At 33.4% G+C, this 24475-nt stretch overlaps 1 protein-coding gene across 3 annotated transcripts in view; it reads left to right on the plus strand.

Annotated features, from left to right (window-relative positions):
* Positions 1-24475, plus strand: part of CSMD3 (CUB and Sushi multiple domains 3) — a 586238-nt gene that overhangs the window by 126614 nt on the left and 435149 nt on the right. For all 3 annotated transcript variants that reach the window (XM_058820586.1, XM_058820594.1, XM_058820602.1), the window contains exon 4: positions 22582-22776. In XM_058820586.1, coding sequence (XP_058676569.1) covers positions 22582-22776 — 195 coding nt within the window. The remainder of the gene's footprint in view (positions 1-22581; positions 22777-24475) is intronic.

The raw sequence follows: 24475 nt of genomic DNA on the forward strand, positions 1-24475 counted from the left end.
TTCTCCAGCTTGCACTTGACATATGTATAAAAATGGAAAAACAAATACTAACATGTAAAGTTAATGACAACAGTCACATCTCTTACCAGTTTGTTCTTGCCCAACTTCTATTTCTGTGAAAAGCAGGCTTTGAGCTCTGTCTGCCCTTCCTATCATTAACACTGGCAGAGTCTGCTTTACTTCGTGTGGAGCACTTGGAGCACTAAATGAGATGCATCAACTAAAGCTTCCTAATACCATGGCAAGGTAGAAATGTAAATATAGTCTGTGTACAAACCAGTCTCCTTTTCTGGATAAGGGGTTTATTTTGGATATGCATAGCTGGGAGAGTCTCTTTTTGAAATGACTAGGAATTCTTATGATAGTCAATGACAAAGATGGACACTTTGATAGGACAGTATTAGTACAACCCTAGGCAAGATGGGGAAGTGGTAATTGATAGTTCAGTAGAAAAATATGTCAGACAGAGCTGAAACATGACATGCTGCTAATATTCTGTTTGCCCCACTTCTGGTATGCAGGATGTTTTTTTATGTCTAGACACCATTAAAATTTGGACTGTGGGTTCCAGCATAGTTTCCCACAAATTCTACCTGAAGGCAAAGATAAAATCTAGCATTTCATTTGGAATAAATGACCGCAGTTAAGATCATCAAATTATACCTATTTTTTGCAGAGAAAATTATGTCAGAACATTCAGCAGTCAGTATCATGGAAAAAAAAAAACCTTTGCTTCTATAATTCAGAACTTCAGTGCTTTCACAGGATGCCAAAAGCAAGAAAATACTTCCTAATAAAAACTTACAGTTTTACAGTGCTCCAAAGGGCCACAGGACTTCTTGCCCTTGGTTTGTTTGTATAGCTCCCTATTACATTAATGTGAATTGTATGGGTGAATTAAAGGCTTGGCTGTAGCCTAATTATCCTGACATTTCCACGGTGTATAACTTTTGATGCACAGAAACCACACCAATAGAGTTATTTAAATGTATGCTAAAAATAATAAGTGGAAACAGGTATTTTGCATGTAATTTAGCTCTTTGCAGAAGAGGGGAGGAAAAACAAGGTAGATCACATTTCTTGCATCTTCCTGGATTCAGCTTCAACTTTTTGTTCTTTAAATATAACAGAAACAGAGAATATGTAAGGCAAATATTGCATTTTTTATGTTTCCACAAAAGTTTTCATTATTAGTTTTATTATTTTATTCATAATTTTGTTGGGGTTTTATTCATAGTGAATAAATAATTTTTTTAATTTTGAATATGTTAAAAATTCATTGCTTGTGCACTGAAATTAAAAGGGTTTTTCCAGCTTTATTAAAAGGCAGTTATGTCAAAGACCTGTATTTATTTTGGCCTCTGAAGTCCCTATTCATGGCATGATTCTGCATGTGTCTTGTTGTGTTTATAAATCCATTAAATATATTCTTCTTTCTAGACATCCAGCCCTGACCTCTCTGTCAAAAATTATGAAGTTCAAAATGAATTTTTATACATGGCAAATAAAGTCAGCTTCCAATAGATGTATCTGGTGAATACAGACTGTTTATCCATTTCTACAGGACAAAGTACAGCTGCTTTTAATTTATTGTAGATTAAACAGAAAATCCTATCTGCACTATCTGGTAGTTAAAAGTATTAGTAGTTATAGTATATCTTTATTAGTTAGGGCAAAATAATATGGACAAGACTTACTTTATATATTCTAATTTAAGTTAATTATGTTAAGGACTACTATTTCAGAATTGCTTTCAGGCTGGATTAGCCTTCATTATTCACAGTTGTGAACAATATTGATGTCTGGAGGTGAGATAATCACTGTTCTTTTTCTATAAATGACAGGAAATAAAGCATGAGCCACCCAACTTGGTATAACACTAATGCCATTCATTAAGCTAATTAACTGTTCTTTAAAGATGCTGCTTACAACTAATTATAAATGGAACACAGATGAACAGTTCATAAGTAACTACACTATATATATCTGAATTTATTATAATCATCTATTGTCCTGGAAAGTCTATTTTTTGCATCCTGTTGCTGTATTTTTTAAGCTTTTTTTTTTTATTTTGCTTTGACACAAAAGCAGCATTTATGCACTTCCTATCACAAAACAATTATGACTGATGCACAGTACTATTGAGCAGGAGAAGCTTTTTCACCCGTTGTGCAGTGTCTGTCTGTTGAGCAGAACTACTGTCAGCTTTATTAATCATGACTTGGAAACCAACATGAATTAAAGAGAACACTTGCTGCATGGTCACCTTTGGCTATGCTGAAAGAATTGTATTTGCCAGCCTTTCTAAAGGGCTCTTCAGGGTTAACCCTGCTCCTCAAGTGACTAGTTTGTCATCTCTGTAGCTCAGGTCATGCTGGCACAGCCAAGGTCCAGAAGTGTAACTGAAAAAAAATAATTCACAGTGAAAGAAATAAAAATTCTGAGCAGGGATTTCACCTAGAAATTTTTTAACATTTTAACTAGGGAAGATCTATTTGGGTTACCAGAACCATAAACAATAATTATAAACGTTTTAAGTTTCTTCTGCAAATAATATGCATGTGTTAGTGTTCACTGCACTCTGGGTTTTTTCCAAACCTGATGCATTTTAATGTGTTTCTCCTCTCTCTGATACTTTGTGATACTTGAAAGAATGTGTAGTGTGGTACTTGGAGAAAAAAAACCAACAATTTGTTTATTTTATACAAGTTGGTCTTTGGTCATGGAAAAATTTATTGTGTAACAGCCATGGGTTTCTTTTTATTTCTTGGTCTGATAAAACTGGTTCTGGAAGCATTCTGGATAGTAAAGTTCTGAATTTATATGTCAGTGGGTATAAGATTAAAATAAGTTTTAGTTTTATAGTTTTGATTGGTACATATCTTTCTTGGTAATGTCTTTTTGTAATTTTTTTTAATAGAAGATCTTGATATAAATGTTGATGTAATTTAGAAAATTAAAATTCAGCAAAGCATCTGGATGTTATATGTTGAATAAATATTTGGAAAAGTTATGTTTTAATTTAAATAAAAACAAGCACCCAAACAAACAAGCACCTAAACAAAACACAAAACAAAAAACCAACAAACCAAACAAAAACACAAAAAAAGGACCAAGTCAGAAAATGCTATATTTACTTAATCTGAGGAAGAAAATTCCCAACTCCATACTTTTTTCTATTTCAGTTGTCTGTAAAGTTATGTAGAATCCTAAATGGTCTGATTAGATTCTAATGAAACAGATAAATACCGTGTCACCTAATTTAAGGCATCTATAGTGTACATATGACCTAAACACTGTTTTCTTCTTTTTAAACTGGAGGAAAAAGAGGTGTGCTTCAAGAATCCAATTTATCCAGACTCTGTACTCATCTACATTAGGAAGGCAAAGTCCTTCCCCAGCATCTTTCATCAGCCCTAGCAGCAATCTTGCTGCCACACAGATTTTATTTCCCATCCAAATGGTGTCAACACAAATAAATACAAGTATGTCTTCCCTCCATATGGAGTGCTTGCCCCTCAAAATTTCCAATATTCTGGAAATTTAATTTCAAATTTTTGCTATAGGGGCCTTCCTTCTGCTTAACACTGCTATTAAGAGTGATTCCCAGAGCCTCCTACATAGAGCTCTTGCTCAGGGAATGCATTTCCTTCATCCACATCGCATCTGCCACTTGCAACTGCATCAAAGTTAAAGATAAAACAATGATCCCAGCTTGAGCTTTGTAAGAATAGTTCCATGGTTTTAATTAACAAGGAACCTGATTAGAGCAGATGGAAAGACATTTATGCCGCACCGACTGAAATACTTCAGTTGTATGAACAGTGGTAAACCAAATTCCTATAGGATTGGTCTAGATCAACCCTAGTGGGTGATCATCTCTGCTATTTAATTGTAATATTTACTCCCTAGCATTTTTCCATTTCTATAAATTAGCACCCTGATACAATTCAAAGGCATGATGTATGGGACTTCATGTGTGGATGAGGCTGTCATAGTTTGGGAAAATACTAGAACATAAGGATTTTCACCATGGATTTCCACTGGTTCTCAGGGGTAGTGAATGGTTGCTGACCTATTTCTTTATTAACATTTATGCAGCCTCAACCTCCCCATTGACAAGTGTATAAAAATCACTTGCTTTGCATGGTTTTACCAGCTACAAAATTCTGTATATTCCCATGGAAAATACCCATATATGGGAACTATCTTTCCTTGGTATTCACTTTTTCAGTGTGTAAAACATGGAAATAAGACATGGAATTCAACTTTTTAGATTTTTGCCTTGGAAGATGGGTGTAAAAATCTAGATAAAGCAACAGAGAATATGGCAACTTTTTTACAATTAGATCATCATTGGATTTATTCTCCTCAAAATAATTTCAAAAATAATCAGTTAAGGATTTCAAAATAATGGCAAGAAAAAGAGATAGTTACTTTTATCATGGTTTGGTAGCGTTGGAAAAAAAATAATTCCAAGGCACTTATTCTTGGAGACAAAATAAATTATAATTTATCTTGATGAAGGGCTTTTATGAATTACTTTCATGATTTAGGAACAGTCCTTAAGCAGCTAGAAAAGTTGCATCTTTATGATGGAAAATGGGAGCAGGTACATGTCCAGCTAAGAAACAGCCATGTTAAAAAAAAAAAAAAAAGAAAAAAAAAGAGGATTTTTTAGGTGTTTGGTAGTTTGGCTTCCTGATTGATGGTTTAAGTTATTTAATATGCTTCTAGGTCATTAGGAAGCTTTGCTTTGTCTGTAAAGTTTCACATGTTATACATCAAATATGAGAGAAGAAATTGCTGGTATAGTATCACAAATCAATTGAATGCTGCTTAACAATTTTTATTTCACGCAAATCACCACTACTAGTAAATGAATTATGTTAAGATAACCATCATTGTTTAATAAATAAGGGCTCTTATTTCAAAATTTTTGTTGTTATGTATAAAGCTACCAGATGGCATCTTAAAATATATCTAAATCTGTTGATCTGAGGTTTAGAAACCCCAAGTTTTAGGATGTTCGTGACATGTCACTTCTAACCTTAGACTCAGATTTCTCAAGTCATTCAAGAGATGACTGTTCTGGCAGACATATAAAAAGAAATGAACTAAAACCATAAAGAGGTAAATGAATGGGATGAGGGCAAATTATATGCTAACTGCAGAGAAATAACTGAATATTATATTAAGCTACTAGTTTCTTTTAGTCTATAAAATGTATCAGGCTAAATCTGATTTAATTTGAAATTTATATAAATGCAAAATACTTGACAAGTTAGTGATGCTGTTGATATTAATTTAACTTATGCCTTGGGGCAATTGCCCCACTTTGAAATCAATACATCTGCATAATTTCAAATTTATAGCAGCATTGATGAGATCTTTGCTTTGCTGTTCAACATTATGAATAATTTGAATATTAAGAAGCATATAGCAATCAAAATCCTGAAATATATAAGGATCTGCATGATCACTAATATGGCAAATATCTGGCATTGCAAAAACTGAAAAAAAAAAAAAGAAAAAGGAAGTTGGCACATTAGGACACCATGGCTCCATGACCAAGGATATATTTCATCATGAAAGCATCACAAAATATCAACAAATATAAGCAACTTCTAATAAAAATAAGCAAAGATAAGCAACTTCCTCTGCTTCCTGTGGTAGAGAATATATTGTCACTCCTTTCACTCCTACATTCACAGAAACTACACCCTGACTGCCACTTCCCTGCCCATGAGAGTACTTTACCAACTTTCTGTGTAGTAGAATTAACTGATAGTTTAAAACAAGACCCAATGCTAATTAAAATCATAATAAAGATACAAGAAGATAGACATAGAGGTTATAGTGATAAAGTGTTGATTTCTCAATCTCTGGCCCTCAGGCTGGGCCCGCCTGGGGGGCTCCCCTGTCAGGGGAGATACCTGGAGCGGTTTTGCATCAGGAAAGAGAGGTGCACTGGATTTTTTTGGTCTTCAGGTTCTTGTTCATCATTATCTTATCTAAAGTTTTGCACACTGTCCACACCAGGCATAGCACACTGGAAAAGCACCACAAAAATGGCCAACAATCTCTTGTTACAAGGTCTCTTAGGACTAAACTATCCAATTAAGAACTGACACCTAGATTATTTCCCCTTTTAACCCAATTACTGATCCCAAAGAGCCCGTAATGCGGACTTTTCTGCCCAATTACAAAATGCCACCCAAACCCAGGAAGAAGAAGCATGAAGAAGGAAGAAGAAGCATGAAGAAGAAACCCAGGACAACACCCTGTGCTCTCCATCTTGCTCCCATCCACAACATACTAAAAATTCCAAAATCTAAATTTCTCACCTAAGTGATACACCTACACTACTCTCTATAATCTATTTCACACTTTTGTGGATTCTAGTCTATCTTGAAGTCTAGGAAACTTTCTCCATGGATGAAGGTCAAAGTCAGTGCTCCCCTGGGGGTCGGGACACCCTAGAGCAGACAGAGAAATATTCCCAGCGCCCTGGGTTTCCACAATGAAGAAATTTTCCTTTCTGCTGCTCCTGTAACAAACCCTCTTCTGTTCTGATTCTATTTTACATCCTATTTACCATGCTTGGAACATGGAAGTATATGCATTTTTAAATTTAAATAGTCCCTAAATTAAAAAAAAAAAAAAAAAAACCCAAAACATTTTGTGCCCTCAAAATCTCTTGCTGTCACCTGTAGAAGCTCTGTGTTTGTGGCAGCAGGACAGGCAGCAAGTTGCAATGAACAGGATGGCCTGATGGTAATGAAAGAGCTACAGCAACCCTTTGTATGTCTCAATTTATATGCAAAATTTCTATATTCTCTGGATTGCTGCTCAAAGACCCATTTGCAATTGTTCTCCTCAGCTGTAATTTTTCCTTAGAGATAGCACTAAATTATGGGATGGCTAAATTAGTGTTGTAATCAGAAAAATAGAAGTATAATACAGATTCCAAGGAAACCCTTAAAAATGTCATGATACCTTCATGCCAATACCAATATTAAATCCTTTATCCCAGCCAATTGCAATATGAATAATTAATTCTGCTGAACTATTTTGAAATGCAAGCTATTTTCTAATCCAAGACACAATGCCCTGATTATGTTCTTCATTTTAAATACTATGTTTTATCTGGGATCTCAAGATATTATCCTGAGTAAAAACATTTTCTGGAAACAAACAAGTGAGGAAAAAAATGGGATTTATCAGCTTCATAAAACATCATTTAGGTAATTACTTAGGTCAAAACAGTACCAACAGCATAACCATATGCTATAATGTGTTTTCAAAAGAGAAATTGAATTAAATTTCTAGAATGACAAGGCAGTAGATTTTTACCAGGAAAGATTGCTGAAAGCAAGACTGTTGGAAGTGAAAACCCAAATAGACTAAACCTCAAGCAAACTCTGAACTGAGGAAAAAATAATTCTGAATTCTAGGAAAATGTACTATTAATACAAATACCAAAGCACTTTTAGCAAACTGAAAGCTAATTAATTTCACCAGGTAAATATTATTCAAATTAAAATCATCTCAAAATAGTGTGAATTCAATCAAAGTAGTAATGTCTTTAAGAAATGGTCAAGGACAGATAAGAAGTACTTAATGCATGAAAAAGTTTGAGGTAATAATATATCAACACCTGAAACATATAATGATAAAATTCTTTAACAATACAGCTCTTATCTGAATATGTTTCATGGAAATGATATATTTAAATGATTAAGTGAATCTACTTGCTATGGTGTGCCATATTTACAACACAACTTCATGGAATGCTCCTTCAGAACTGACTTTAAAAGTGAATCTTCATTAAATTCTCTCCAGGTTATTTATAGTTTCTGTATGTAACATTTAGCTTGAGAAACAGCTTTCCTTTGAAATATTGCAGATTGGGTTACTTATCATTATATAAATGTATTTAATAAAGGGATGTCATATTTTCTGTTGTTTATATTTTTAAAAGTTATGTTTAAAGTGAATTTTTCCCATTTTCCAAGTCTTAATTTCTGGGAGGAAGTTTTATCTTCCTGTCTGAAAAACTTGAAAAGCTTTGTAAGTTTTCTACATTCAAGAAGATCTTGAAACTTTAACAAGGTAAACTTTTTGTGTCTCATTACCTTGCCTAATTATGGCTATCACACAGAACTGTAGAGGCCAAGTTCAGTGGGACTGTGGTTATGCAAAGCCGCCAGAAAGGACTCTGTATTTTCAAACCTTTGGAATGAAATTTCTGCACTTTAATGACAAAGGCTTCTCACTGCTCCCTCAAGCTCAGTTAGACCAAACAGGGAGAGTGGGATGCGGGGCCTTCCTCTCCTCTGGTCCCAAGGATTCTGCTGCTGACACCAAGGACACATGAGACACTGCCAGGCCTTTGCCTGTTCTTCATGTTAGGAGGATTGAATACTTTTGGATTGAAGGAGGATGCAGTTCAAGAAACTCTGTCTCACAAAAACTGGAAGATGATCAGCATAATGAGAAGGAATGAAATAATAAGCTTCTTTTGACAGATTTTTTTAAAGTACTTTTTTTTTTTTTCCAGGCAATCACAGCCTCTTTGTGCTCCGCATTATCTTAAAAATAATTTCTCCTTTTATATATTTTTTCTTTGAAAATTATGAAATTCATGCCTAATGTCTAACATTTATAACTGAATAAAAATTTCAGTTTTCTTCCAGTAATTTTGGTTTTCAGCTATAAAATCACTGGATTTTAAGCAGAATCATTCTTGAGCAACTAAAATATGAAAGGTCTTTTAGGAAAAAAACCATTATGTGAGCCTTCTAGACACTGGTAATTTTGCCACCATTTTCTCCTGTATATATTGAAAACTGTTGACTCAGATTATTTAAAATCCTCTGAAATTACCTGAGGCCAGTGTAGTTTTGACACAGAAAACAGATAACCAAAAATAATAATATCAGAAAGGGCTGATATGAGCATACAGGTTTATGGATTTACTTCAGAAATTAGTGGGGTTTTTATTGTTCTTCTTACAGAGTTTAAAGAAGAAAATTCTAGATGGTTCATGATCAAAAGGAGGGCTTGTGTTGTAAAACATATCTTCCTATATGCTCCACATATCAGGTGGAATTATTACTTGTTAAGGGTAGGGAGATATTTAAATGAAAACACTATTTCTTAAAATGGAAGCAATCATGATCCCCTGAATTAAAGAATTTTACTGTGTATAAATTCTTAAAAGATTGAATGATTTCATTTTCAAGTGAAGATTATGTAATTATCAATAGGTCATTCAAATGGATCTGGTATTAGTTAGGACTAAAATATATAGGATGGATTCATTATTGATCAGAAATGAATGGCATTTAGGAAAGCATTTCACCAGGAACTGAGGTGATGTATTTTGATTTCTTGAATTCAATATGTGAATTGATTTGCATTTGAGGTTGCCTTGACATTTGTTTCTAAACCCTTGTAAAAAAATTACCCTTTATTCCAATGCTGTGGTGAAAAAGGACACTTCAGTGTTGTGTGATGCTCTGACATGTACAAATTGAAAATAGTGGTAGTTTTAAACAATAACTGGCATTTCTAAACACTGCTGATGCTTGGAACTTTAGTTTTGGCTGTGAGCCAAAGGACTACAATGCTGAAAACAGCACTGATTTTGGAAGAGCAAGCAAGAAAATTTGATGTTGCAGTCAAACTCGAGGTGTTCTGGGGATTGTTTTCCTTTTGTACCACCAGGAGCAGACTGATCTCAGTAAAGATTGAAGGAGAAAGCAGTGCAGAGAAATTAATGTACTTTTCCAAGGAAAGGTATTAAACTAGTTTGGCTTTGCATAACCAAAAGTACACTTCACCCATCTATTTTCAAGAAAAAACTATGTCTGAGACATTTTCTATTATCTCTACAATTTAAATAAGTTTCTAAATACAATCCCGGTATACATATACATAGAAATACAGACAACAATAAAAAAGCTTTATTTCTTTATTCAGCCACAATAATTTTCATCACCAAGTACAGCAAGTCCTTATTCATCTGGAGCTTGATATCTAATCACATATTTAAGCTTTTTTCAAACACAGCTAAACAACTTAACAGTTTTAATAGCTAAATAGTCCCATAAATTGTAATTTTGTTGAAAAATGACTTATATCAGCAATGTAGCAATGCAAGGAAACATCTGCTAAGGAAAGTTTGTAATTGCTGATTTAATTAAATCACTTTGTTTCCAAATATCTTTTATTTCACAAAAGCAAATGAAATATTTTAAACAAATAAGGATTTTTATTCTTTACTCTCAATCCAATTTTTGATGTCACAGAACTAATGCACCAGAGTTACCAGTGAAGCTTTCTAAACTTTATTAAAAAATGCTCATTAAAACTGTGAATGAGGGGAGATCACAGTATAAATTTGAAATGCTATCTAAAATTTATCTCCAATTTGTAGATTTGATTAATTTAGGTATTGTTACTTTTTAAAAACAGCACTGATGACTACAACAGTAGTCAACTCTACCATAACTGTAGACTTTATATTTAAATCCTCTTGTAAATCTAACTTAGGAAAGCAGAAACACACAGACTCATTGCAGTTGAGATTACATAGTTTTGCTTATGTCTCAGCAGATCCCCAGTATCTTTGTGCAAAAGTTGCTAATGTAAGAGAAGGCAGAACATTACATTAAAGAAGTGAGAGATTTTAAATGGAATAAAGTACTGGGGAAAAAAAAAGAGACTCAAATTATAATAAAAAATTTCAGCTTATATATATTCAGATCTATTATAATAAGAGTTAATAACTCAATTTTCTTTATTTAAACTATATGTAGAGGGAAGAACATATGTTATAAAGAAGCTATGTTTGATTTTCCTTGAAATAAGGTAGATACTCCAGAAATCCTATTAACACTATAGTGTTGTCTATGTAGTGTCCTATGTATTTTAGTAAATATTTGATTAATTGATAAATAATAAATGTTTTTCAGGATTTCCAGATGTTATCCCCAAATAGCAAACTTATTACAGAAAAACTTATTGCAGAAGAATTTTGGACTGAGCATTCAGAGTGCTAAGACACAAAAAAGAAGTCTGGACATCGGTAAACTTCCTTGCACCTGACTCAATCTTTTTTTTTTTTTTAATTATATTCAGAATTTTCCTTATAGACTTTTGTTTACATTTGGCCAATACATCAATTCAGATAAGATCTGATAATCAAGTCCATGTTAATTGCAAAAGTACTTCAATTGTTACAAATGTGTCTGATACAAGGGGTTTTTTTTTTCCTGAATGAAAACACATCTTTCTAAACTTGTTGAGAAAAAATTTAAAAATGGATTTTTCTCCTCATTTTTCCCATTCATCTTTATTTTGCAGGGGAAAAAGGAGGAAAAACCTCAAATGTTCATCAGTTTGTAAGTGTGTGTCCAACAAAAATGGAAAATTAATCTGAAAATAGGGGATATTTGTCTGTCAATTGACACTGGCAATCTCTTGCTCCTTACACATAAATGTAGAACTCTGTATCACGTGATTGAGCATGTCAGATATAGAGCAGAGGACAGATTTCTGCGTATTCCCCACCATTTCACACTGTGCTAACAACCTACTTGTATAACATATATTTCTTTGACGCTGTTTAGCTCTTCTAACACACCAATCTGTCACTCTTTAAAGAAGTTTTGCAAAGATCTCAGTAAGATATATGATCTTTCAGTGAGTTAGCACCACAACGAACACTTCATAAGCTCTGTCAAACAGTGATTTGTGCAGCACTGCAGCAGGCTTTTCCTAGAACATTTTTCTTTTTTTTCAATAAAATCAGAGAGTATTGAAAGTATTTAAAAGTAGAAGCTGACAGGGCGTTGTTCAAGCCATTTTTCAATACAGAAATATCAGTAATTTCAGAGACATGACTGTCACAGCTGTTTCCGTATTAACCTGTCATGTAGAGATAGCCAGAGAAATGGTGACCTACACAGATGTTCAATGTGAAGGTAATGCAAATCTTGAGTTAAAGAAATGATAATCCTTTCTTTCCTCTCAAGTTATGATCACTTCTATTCAATCCAATTACAAATTAGTCAAGAGAGGAATGACCCACAGAGACTAACATGAAGGGATAGGAATAAAAGCAGTTCTTATTGTGGCTGCCAATATGAGGGCTCTCTATGTCAATTCTAGCTTATATTGTTTACAAAAGGAGACTTTGAAGAGAGAAATTTTACATGCTTACGTCTCATTAATTACTTGGCTGTTGCTCTCCATTATTACATCTATAAAATAAGATTAAATGCCTTTTATTACTTGTGTCTCAAACCAGTTATTTTAAAGAAGGAAAAGCAAAGCAAGTTGTTTGATCTCTGATCCTGCAAGACTCAGATTAGAAACTGCAGATAGCACTTTTGATATTAAAATGTCTGGGGAAAAAAATGATACCCACAGTAGTCCATAGCTCAGAATCAATACTGTTGTGAATTGTTCACATTGATATGTTATTTAACTTTTGACTGTTAATAAAAGAGTCTTGATTAACCACTTAAGAAAAAAGTCTTGATTAACCACTTTTCCTCGAGATCCCCAAAGAATAGCTTATATAAATCAGTGCCCACTCTGCCAGGTGTTACTTGCTTACGGAAGAATGTTGGTACATCAATCAATTTGAAAGTTCTTTCTTTCTTCAGAATTTAAAACCACTCCTGCATAACAAAATCATGTTTCATCAAACAATGCACTATTTTCACTTTCCCATGCTTCAGAATTCTGAAAATGTTTTTCCAAATGTTCCAGGGAACTTGGGAACTTGCCTCCAGCATAAGGCAAAGCACACAAATTTTGAGACTTGAGAGATGTTCTCTTAGAACTGTTCTCTAAGCCCATGCAACGAAGGTGATAATAGGATGCTGAACAGCAACATGATGAAGAAATTCTTTACTGAGAGGGTGGTGAGACACTGGAACAGGTTACCCAGAGGAGTTATGGATGACCCAGTCTTGGCAGAGCTCATGGCCAGGTTGGATGGGGTTTTGAACAACCTGGTCAACTGGAAGGTGTCCCTCCCCCTGTTAGGGGCATTGGAACTCGATAATCTTTAAGGTCCAGCCAAACCAGTCTCTGATTCTAATGATACTAGTGATACTAATGTTAACTCTTGCAACAGGAAAATGATAGCATAATGTTGAAATAAAATAACAATTAGAGTTGAATGCTTCTCGAGTGAAGGACATCTGGATATTCTTACTAAAAGTGAAAAGTAAATTTGGAATAGGTAGGAAAAGCAGTTTTAAATTTTTCATGTTTGCTGTATAATGTACCTTTTCTCTCATAGGGAAATATGACTTTTGAAAGGTACAACACTGTGGATGCACATCTCAGCACTGATTCATAAAACAAAATTTTTATGGAATATAAGTTATTCAAAGGTTTTGTAGTTGGTCTTGATGAGTGGCCTATGGCAGATGTTTATGTACATTGCTATCCATTAATTTGATCACACCATCTTTCTTGGTTAAGTAATCATCATGTAAGTAATTTGGACAAGATCGGTAATGTTCTATTATTTCACCTTATGAAATGGAGTCAATAAGCCATAATGCATTTTAGTTCTGTAAAATTATCAGGGCAAGAACCATTAAAAGCATAATAATGCAAATACCCTTGATCTAGCACTTTTTAATGGTCTCTCATCTGGACATTTTTAATGAAAAATTCATATTACACCCAAGATAAGCATTAACCAGAAAGACGAGTCTAGTAAACAGGACTGCATTTAGTAGCCTTCTGCTTTAGACTTTGAATGTATGATTGTGTTAGAAAAATGACTCTGAGAATAGCACTTTATTATGCAAGGTTTTGGATGTACTTCTGAGTTGTATCATAAACACTTAAAAAAATGATCAAAATAAAGGAGCTTTACTACTACTAGTTGTACACTTTTAGCCATAAATTTTCTCTGCCTAATGCATCAAGACTGTTTTCAGCCATATTCTGAATACATGATCTTTGATACAGTCTGATGTAAGCAAATGAGATTACACTTCCATCCTAATCTAGAGTGGAGATTTTATTTCTGTATTTTGATAAAAAAATAATTCAATAAATAGTAACATGATGTATTTTAGAATGAAAAAAAAATTAGCTCACAATTTTTCTACATTATTACAATTTGCATTCTTCAGAGTATGACTAAATAATAATGACAGATATATAATGCAATAAAACATGTTCAAGTGAATAAACTGTATGACAGCCATATAAAGCCTGAAAGATATTCTGGTGCACCATGAAGCATTCACAAAAATACTTTAAATGGAAGCTTGGAGTGAGGGCTTTAAATTTCAGTTGATGTTCTGAGACCTTGAGACATAAAAGGATAAACTTCTAAAAAAAAGACTTGTAAAAAAAGAACATTCAAGAAATTTGTCGAGTATTGGCTCAACAAAGGCATTGCCCAGCCACCATGTATCCTACCAACTGAGCAAAATTCTCTACCCACCAGCTGAGATGCACAATGGAATTTAAAAAAGACCTCTGAAGAGTTGGGTAATGTCCTCAGGACATCTCATAAAGCTGATTTTGACCCTTTGCCATCAAATACAATAAGGGCATTAATTCCATCAAGAAATGGTGTACTGCAAAAACAACTCTGATACAGATTTGGGAGAGAACAATGATTTAATCTTCTAAAGGAAAATTCTAAACCATAAGACTTTCCAAATGAAAATTAAATCACAAAACTAAGGCCATCTTTCCTTTCTCAAATTTTATTCTTTTTTTTCTTCTTCTTAACCAGAAGCATTTAGAACATACAGAAATGTAAGTCTAAATTCGTTAACATGCCTCCTGTAACCAGTGTTGTCACAGGTTTTCATACCAAAAGTAATGGTGGAAGCCAGACTGAAATTTCACTGTAAGAGACAACATGGCCTTTGAGTAAAAGAAGCAGGTGGTACAATTGCCCCAAACGTTTGGATTTCTAATGGGGCACTACAGTGTCTCCCTGTAGTAGTTCCACACATAAACAACAACAGATACATACAAAGCGTATGGAATCAATATGAGAAATTGAAATATTCTTATCTCTAAGATATATAAAAAAGGAAATGCTTGTTACTCTGCCAGATCATACAATAGCTCTGAATGTTTCAGATGCCACCTAGTGCCCAGTTCTCATGTGTCAAAATTCCCTTCAGAAGAAAACTGGTTTTCTTTGTGCCCTTTTATGCCACTGTACAACAACATGTCTATGACATCCCATATCTACATCTTATGCTTTAAATTGCACTTTTAAACTCTGAGTAATTCACAGTAGCAAAAATAACTTTCTAATTTTTTCCTTTTTCTTTCTTTTTTTAAAACAAGTTGAAAAGTTCAACATACCATGAGTTCTGCCTTCATGTTGAGACACAATTTGTGAAGAAGGCCTGTAGCAGGGAAACCTTGGCTAGTAAGTCAGACATGAAGCATGATTGATTAGCCATGTGGTTGTATCCTCAGACTACACACTGGTCGGTTCAGATGAGCTTTGCCAACAGGAAAGTCGAAGAGAAGCTGCATTCTTTTTAAGGTTAACCAGTCTCTAGTTCACAATAATTTAAAACATAAAATTTTCAGACTATCCTTTTTACCAGCTGAAGAGCCAATGTGTTAAATAGAAATGTCTATCAGTGCTCACTGAATTTCTATTTCTTCTTTTTTCTCTAGAAGTCCTGGTACTTTTACATTAAATGTGCTAAATTATCTTGTTCTCTAATTTCAGAAATTCTATCATCTTGAATATAAAATCTATGCATCTTGCTAGTATTTTGTTGTACTTTGGAACAAAATATGGAACCCTAATTTCAGTAGGAAACTAGATATGCTAGTACATCAAATATATGAAAATCATAACTTTTATTTGACATATGTATCTATTATTGTTTGTAAAATTTGAGTGGAGATGCTGCCTATATAATACCACACAACTGGTTTGTGCTGTGACATTCTCCTTCAGTGACTAAACTGATTTTTTCTAATTAGTTATCTTTTTACATATTTGGTTACTGTAAATTTGTAGATTCTCCAGGTAAGAACAGCCAGTGGGTAACAATGCAACATTTCTATTACCTAACACAAAGTAAAATCAGATGAGGCATTGAGGCTAAGATGGAATGAAGAAAGGTAATACAATAAGATAGTTGCTGTCATAATATTTCAGAAATTGAAAATTAAATTGTTTTATATAACTGTAAAAGTCCTAGTAAGAAATATATATTGCAGAAAGATTATCAATAATGTATAAATTTTAGGAATGTTTTTACTTTAAGTTGTCCTGGGCTCTGAAATAATTTTTTCTTTGTAATTTCAACAGCCTCTTTCCAGCTGCCTCCAGAATACAGCCATATTAAAAAAAGTACTCAGAAAACACTGCAGTCTAAATAGAACAATCCCATTTTGACACATACATAGGCATTTCTACACTGCCTTTGCACGATAGGCAGGGTGCATCTGTCTGGACTTCATCCACCTGAGAAGCAGAACAACCCTCACATGTGGCAGATGCACATCTCAGGACTCAAGTGATGCTGATTTGGTTGAATAGTTTCATAACAGGGTGGATGCAGCAATCTCTGTGCTGCTTGCATTGATACTTTACATCCAGGCCAAAACTTCCCGTTGTTTCCAATGGTCTCCCTCAGTCCATGCGCTGTGTGCCTCCACCTTCCAGCCATCCCCAGGATTAAACTGGTGCCCTCAGCAGCTGTGCAGGAATTGACTGCAGCTAGAGCTCCGCTCAAGTGGAACTTGGTGAAGGCAAGGAAGCGTGGCTGGTGCTTTTAACTGCATAGCTTTGCTAACAATCTGGTATTTGCCTGCGTGTCATTCTCTTCAGGTAGCGCTTCAGAAGTGTGTCTGATGGGGAAGATTCAGATTTAACCATATCTACTGAAGCATGTAGTCATCTTTCTGTTGGTTTCACTTGGTCCCTGCTTATGATGCCCTGCGGTTAAATTAGTAACTGCAATTTTATTTTTTTTTTATAATCCTTCACCTCTAGTGGTGCATCTGCAGCTGATTGAAGCAGATATCCTGAACACTGTATTGCATGTGAAGGGAATATATTGCAAACCCTGGACATTTTTCATGCTCACTGTATTAATGTGATTACAGTATTGTAATTATCCCTTGTTTCTCTTACATATCCTGGAGGTTTTTTTCTGCACTTCTTCTCTCTGTTCCCTTGCTTGCAGAAGAATTATGTTAATGCAGTTCTAACTTAATGCTGAAATAAGTTTGTCCCTATTAAAATAGCATATGACTTTATGCTATAAATAGAAACATTCTTGTCTTACTGGCAAGGAAGAAAAAACCAGTGCTTGTTTCAATGTACTTAGAAACAAAATCAAATTCAGTATAAAAAAATCTACATTAAAAGTTTCCTCATAACAGGGTCCTCTGTAATTTTTTGACATGAAAATAATCTCAAAGGGAAGAAAAAAGCAAAATTATGTAATTCATTGAAAAATAGGTAGGAAACTGCAATGTAATTAGCTGTATTATCTTTAGTGAACAGTAGAGACCCTCAGTGAGGTTACTATTGCAGATATATTAATCAAGAAAGAACAATTAGAACAAGAAAAGAAAAAAGTGTTGTTTTTCTTTGGGGAAAAAAAAAAAAACAACCAAAACTTCTTATAGTTTTTGTTGCTTGGCTATTTATAGTTAGACACCAGAATATGACAGTTTCTTTTGACTGATCCACAAAAAATGCAGAGATTAAAATAAGAACTTCAGAGAAGTTTAGATTTTTAGAAAAACAGTTCCTGTCGCTGTTGTAAACAAAGCTGAATTTCAGTATAGTGACTCTTCATTCTGCACTTGCATCTTAAGGTGACAGATTTGTTGGAATCAAGGGATAATGATTTTTGTTGTTGAATTTCTACAAAGGAAAAACCTGGATTTTGGGGGAGGGAATTTTTAAAATTCAATAACTGTTTTAATATATCTGTGCTGATCTGAAAGCATTCATTTATAATGTGTCTTTATTCTCTGAATGTTACATTTTTGTGCAGTTGATCTTTCAATGTTAAGTTTTTCATTTTTTTCCTTCACTGCTCTTATATTGCCTATTCAAATTTTTTCTTGTGGTTTCCTTCACTATGTAATCTCAAGTGAAACATGCATGTTCAATAATTCAATATGTGTGTAGACAAACAACAGTATTCCTATATTCATCTGTTAGTTCTTCTAGTCCCTATTATATTTGAATCTAGACCATGCTTACTCATATATTCAGAGCAATGTGAATGAGGACAGAATAGAAAGTAAGCAAATTAAGCAAAATATTATAAGTTAAAAGTTATGTATCTGAGTTACTTTTTTAGTTTGCAAAACCTGTGGAAAATAATGGACAATTAAAATAAACTATTATAGGATCCAATATAAATGAAATTTTAGACCAGGTAATTTCAGGCTACTTCTTATTTTTACAAAGGCCACACCTGGGAGTAGCAGTAATTGGGATCTTTAGAACACTTACTACATGCAGCACTTCTGAAATCAGCTTTGAGTCTTCAAAAGCATTCTTGCCTGTCAGTAAGCCAAAGTACATATTTCCAAGGGATATCCATGTTCAGACATATTCTAGTGTTTCCAGTACACCAGCATGTCCTGTCCCAAATAACAGCTGGAGTGGTCCCTAGAATAACATGTTCATACTCGTGTTTGCATGGCAGAGGAATTACTGTTTGGGGTACTAGACACAGTGAGCAGTTTAGGACTGGTACCACTCCCATAGGGGGAGATCTCAAACTGGGAGTGTAGGGATACCAGGAGTATTTAATATCAAATTACTACAGAAACAAGTGTTAGCCTGTATTGGGATATTACATACATCTTTCAGTGAGTGAGTACTCGTGAAGATATACATGTTGGCAGTATTTCTCACTTTATTTTGGGAAAAATGGGATCATAATAAATTGCAACAACTGCAACAAAAATGATGAAAATATATGGATCAACCCTTTAAAAAAGTAAAATTATTTATATTCCAAATTTTATAATAAAATAGTGTGTGAAGGTCATTAGTACTCATAACTAAGCTTAATAGAATGCAGTGCTATGACAAATGCCTTTATTACTGGAATATGTGAAAATACTTGTTTTGTATATTTAGACATTGATTATAAATTTAATGTTAAACATTTTAGGGACGATAATGCTGCTCTTGATTTCATAAATATCATGATAGAAAATACCCTAAACATTCCTGACTGAAAATCTGAATAAAAAGCAAATAATTTTGAAGTTTCTGTATCTGGTCCTGGTTTTGTTTCCCTTTGAGTGAAGGCTGACAAAGAGAGTCTAAATTTCTGCTAGCCTTGTTTTTTGAAAAAAAAATCAGAAATAAATTATATTTAATGCTATTTAATTTGAATATCTTATTAATTGGTATCTAAAAGGGGTTGAATTTCTGCTAATTAAAGTCTTTAAGTGAGTGGGTCCCCTCCTGCTAAGCATAAATCTCCCAGATACATTTTACCCACAGCTTTTTTAACAGAATTTACAGTGGCATTAATAAGAATTAATTCAATCGAAACTTACTGAACAGCATTGAAGGATATTTTAAGCTTCATGTTTCAACATGAAAAAAAAAAGACAAATATGTTCATACCTACCTTGTTTACAAAATTAAATCTAGGACAAAGAAAATTCCTGCTTGGAGAGAGATTGAAACAACTGGGGCAGCTTGATTTGAAAAGGAGATGAGAAATAATGCACAAAAATGAAAAAAAGCGGGAAGGTGCAAAAAATTCAATTATGCTTATTTTCAGACTACATAAACAAGAAGTTCAACCAAACTGTAAGATGGCAAATTTAAAAGCAAATACTTTTCCACCCTTTATATCATCAATTATTATCAAAATGTCACTAAAGTCAAGAATCTGTGCAGAGCTGAATACAAATTACAGTCTCATTTGGCAATTCCTGTGTTCCCTGGCAGATGACAATCTTAGGATAACAATCCGTAGCTTTAAATGCCAGGGAGTTGGTAGTACAGTGTCACATTCAGTTTGAAAATAGATACTACCTATCAAAGAAAACAAATGCAGCAACTTTGATAAATTATCTCCCTCTCACCCCCAAATAAGGCACTTGTAGATGTTCAAAATGAAAATACTCACAGAAGAAATTAATATACTTAAAAGTGTAAGATTTATTTTTTTCTACTTTCTTATCTAGAATCAGGAACAAAATGGCTTGAAGGGTTAGAAGTAGTAACATACTCCCAGGCCTCTTTATCATAAAGTTAAAAAGTTAATGAAAAATTCCAAGAATTCCTTTTAGATGAGTCATATAGTATTGCAACTGGAAAATTAGTTTTATTTTAGAAGGAGGGTGATTTTTAATTAGTGCTTTAAAATATAATGTAATTTCACAAGAATAAATTGCCTTCTGTGGGTAACTCTTGGTGAGACAGCAGTAAAAGTAAAGGAAGTAATTTTAGGTAGTGACAGTGCTAATCTTTATATTTTTTATTTCAAAGGACAGGGAATCTTTCTGTGACCTTTTTACAAAGCCCTAAGAGATACAGGCTTCTGAAAGACTTCATCTTCTGGGAGAAGTTGAAAATGAAAACACTGCGTACAGGCCGAGTTTTCAAGTTAATATAATATGATTCATATGATAACTAAAATCCACAGGATGATATTCTTACCTTCATTTTGACATGCTGTGATGATAAATAACAAATTGAATAGCCTTGAAAACTGTTAGAGATTTAAAAGAAATTATTTTGCTCAAATATGCAGGAGACACCATAGTATTGCCTTCTCTGTAAAGCTTGCAAGCAAATTTGAGGGAAAGGGAGTGTTGCTTCAGCACAGAACACTTCAGTAAAAGAGTGATAAGAATATCACTCTTTAGGCGAGCTTTGAAGTGCCCAAGGTGAGATAGGCTAGTTTGTTACTTCTGTGTTGTGTCACTGTGCAAGGTAAAGAAAGTCAAATCCAAAGCCACAGTTTATTATGTAAGAGAAAGCAGGGAATAGCAGCAATGACATCAGCAGCTAATATGCATATTTAACTTATTCACATCAGGACATGATTGGTAAATAAAATCTTGCAAAGTAACTCGTTATTAGCATATATTTTATATATTTATATTTTATATATATATAAATAAATACATATATATATAATATATATAATATATATAGTGCTTATATATGTATGGACATGTAGAGAAAGTTTTGATGGTTATAGTGAATTCTGCCTTTTAATAACTGTTCCATAGTTTTGTTTCATGACTGGTATCACAAATCTAGTAGGATTTCCTAGTTCTTGGTAGTTTTGGGCATTGAAGTTTGAGAATGTAATGAATGTTGGGAGTCATACTGATTGTTTTAATGTGCTTATATATCTTTTTTTAATTGAAACCTATAACACCTTAGATATTTAAATATGTTGTGCACACACTCATGAGCAATTCAGGGCTACTGAAGAATGTTTTAGTCACATGGAATTCATGGAAAAGAAATTAAAACAATACATACATAGCCCTCTCTTCTTCCATCCTTTTGCTTTAGATTAGGGGAATTTGGTATGAATCCAAATACAGGTTTATCTGATTTGCCTCTTCTCCATTAGCATTAGGCTGGCCAGTATATTGGCACAAGCCTTGAAGAGGTCAGGATGGGATTATAAAACATGTTTTGTTCACACTTGCAAAATATCTATGTTTTAATGTCCATTAACTAACTGAAGGACATTGGTAGTAAATGACTGAAAATGTTGTAATCAAGCTATTTATGATGCTGAAACACCAGTCAAAAGGGTACGCAGTCAAAAGAGTACCAGCTACTGAAACTGATCTCTAATTAATGGCCTCAGAGATCAGACTAAGAGCAGCCATGAGTGATTTTGGACTCTCAGTAGTGTAAAGCTCTGTATTATAAAAGTTACCAGACCTGAGGTATTTCACATGATTAAATTAACTAATTCTTTGCTCAGAAGTTAGTTACCCGTAGTATTTCATCCATTTTCCTCATTATCTAAAATCTATTAAATCATTAAGCAGATTCCTGATCATGCTCAGGCTTATGCTTGTTAAAATTTTCTTTTGTCATGATTAATTTTATTTTTCTTCCAGATTTTGTTCAATTTGAACCTGATGTTCTTTCATGTTTGTATTACAATTTTGTTTATTGTTTTGAATTTGTGTAACTTGAAACTCAGAAATATATCAAACTGCTTTGTTTCCTGTTTGTATGTAATGACAGGTATTCGTATGATTTCCAAATGTAATTGGTACAAAATAAATCATTCTTTTGTATCAATTTAATTTTAAAATTGCATGATAGCTGGAGCTTAAGTAAAATCTCATGCTTATTTTTTTCTGCCTTTGGATATTTGGGTACTTAAGGAAATGTTAAATACACTAAGTCAGCAATGGATTTTCAGTGTTGAGAGTTGTATAATATCCAAGAAAACACTATCTGTCCTAACATGCCTTGTGTTCTATACTCTTAAGCAAAATGAAACATTTATTTATCACAACATTGTAAGTATAAAAACATTTTAATTCATAAATACGTATCTTTTCCAGAATTACAGAGTAGTTCCTGTGGCAACCCAGGAGTTCCACCAAAAGGTATTTTGTATGGTCAAAGATTTGATGTTGGTGACAAAATCCGATACAGCTGTGTAACTGGATATATTTTGGATGGACACCCACAGCTTACTTGCATAGCCAGCTCTGTCAATACAGCATCGTGGGACTTTCCTGTTCCTATCTGTAGAGGTAAGAGAAATCCTACAGTAATGTTCTTGAATATATATGTTAGTATTAACAAATTTTAATCTCTCTATTAATAGTTAACGTTTAAACTATGATTAAATAACTCCTCTTTTGAATATTTTGATCTCTTGCTGACATATATGATGTATCTCAGCATATATACCTACCAATTTTCAGGTGAATATTCTACTAAAATTATAGTTATCATTTATTTTTAAAATATATATTATGTAATAAAACTAGAAATCTAGTAATAAGTAGAACATAAATGTCTGCCTACGATGTATTTGCAAGTATGGGAATATAGATTTGGGATCTCTTAGTGCTTTCTAAGAACTGACTTATTGTCTTAGTAGTAACTTGGTTATTGAGCAAACAGAAATATGAAACTGCCAAAACAATTGAGTTACAGGATTTTACCTCATTGTCAGTCAGGTTTAATTATCTTAAGATTTATATATAGAAAATCCCTTGTATTGTAACAGGTATTGTAGGTCAAATCCTTTTTCTTGGCTCTTATTAGAAATATAGCCATAGTAAGGAAGCCTGTATTACGGGTAAATCTTATTTTCTGAGAGAAATATTGTTAAAGATGAATAATGTTTGCAAAACAGCAAAAGGAGGTTATGCCGATAAAATGAAGGCATTATCACTACTATACACAAGCAAAGACAATATGCCAGGTAACCTTGGGATCAGTTTCTAGATTCACAGGTTAATTTTACAAAATGCAACCTTTATATTTGTCTAAAATGTTGATGAAGTATTGCAGAGTCTACAAAAAAATTCCAGCTGAAATTACCATCCTAATAAATACAGATTAGATAAAACATGGTTAAACACCACTGTGAAAATTAATTATGTATGAGAAAAGTGTCATTGGAAATACCATACTTTCATTTCCTGTTCTTGGATTACAGCTATTAAATATGTTTATCCATGGTCTTGAAAAAATTATAACCTTATTTTTAATAATACTATTATCCAGTAAAAATATTTATAACTTCTGAATCTTCACTCCTACTTCCCTGAAAATTGCTAGGTAATAATGAAGTGGATATAAAATCAAGTCATATATCCAAATTTAGTTTCTGGAGATGAGAATGCAAAAGATATGATGAGCATATGTTGACTTGAAAAAGACTTATATTTGTAACAACATCAAAGTCTAATGGACTCCATTGCTCAAATTCTCAATCTGCCAGTTTTGAAATGAATGGCATAAAAAACTGTATTCTTGAATGAGTTACACATTCTTCTTTCTGATATTTCATTTTCAGGAGATCTTTGGATATATTTTGGTTTTGCTCCAAGGGGAGATGAAAATCTATTGTGTAAATTTGTACTCACAAGATAAACTCCCAAAGTAGCCCTGTGGTTAGATATCACTAGTTTGTTAGAGGATGACAACTACATGAGAATATGAAAATCATTTTTTTAAACTCATAATTAGAGAGGTCATTATCTGCACAGTGTCATTTCTAAAAGCAAAATAGAGTTAACAAATTGGAAAGGGTTCAGAAAAAGAGGAAACAAGTTCTGTTAGGTTTCAAAACTGTCATTTTGTCTAGAGCCTGAAGGACTCAAGCTTTTCCATGTACGTAAAGAAGATTAAGACAATGGCTCGATTCACTGCAGAAACAAAACTTTTTTTTTTTTTCATGAAGACAATTCTTTAATCAATAGCAGTGAGGAATTTAAG

The sequence above is a fragment of the Ammospiza caudacuta genome, chromosome 1, assembly GCF_027887145.1.
Source record: "Ammospiza caudacuta isolate bAmmCau1 chromosome 1, bAmmCau1.pri, whole genome shotgun sequence".
NCBI lineage: Eukaryota > Metazoa > Chordata > Aves > Passeriformes > Passerellidae > Ammospiza > Ammospiza caudacuta.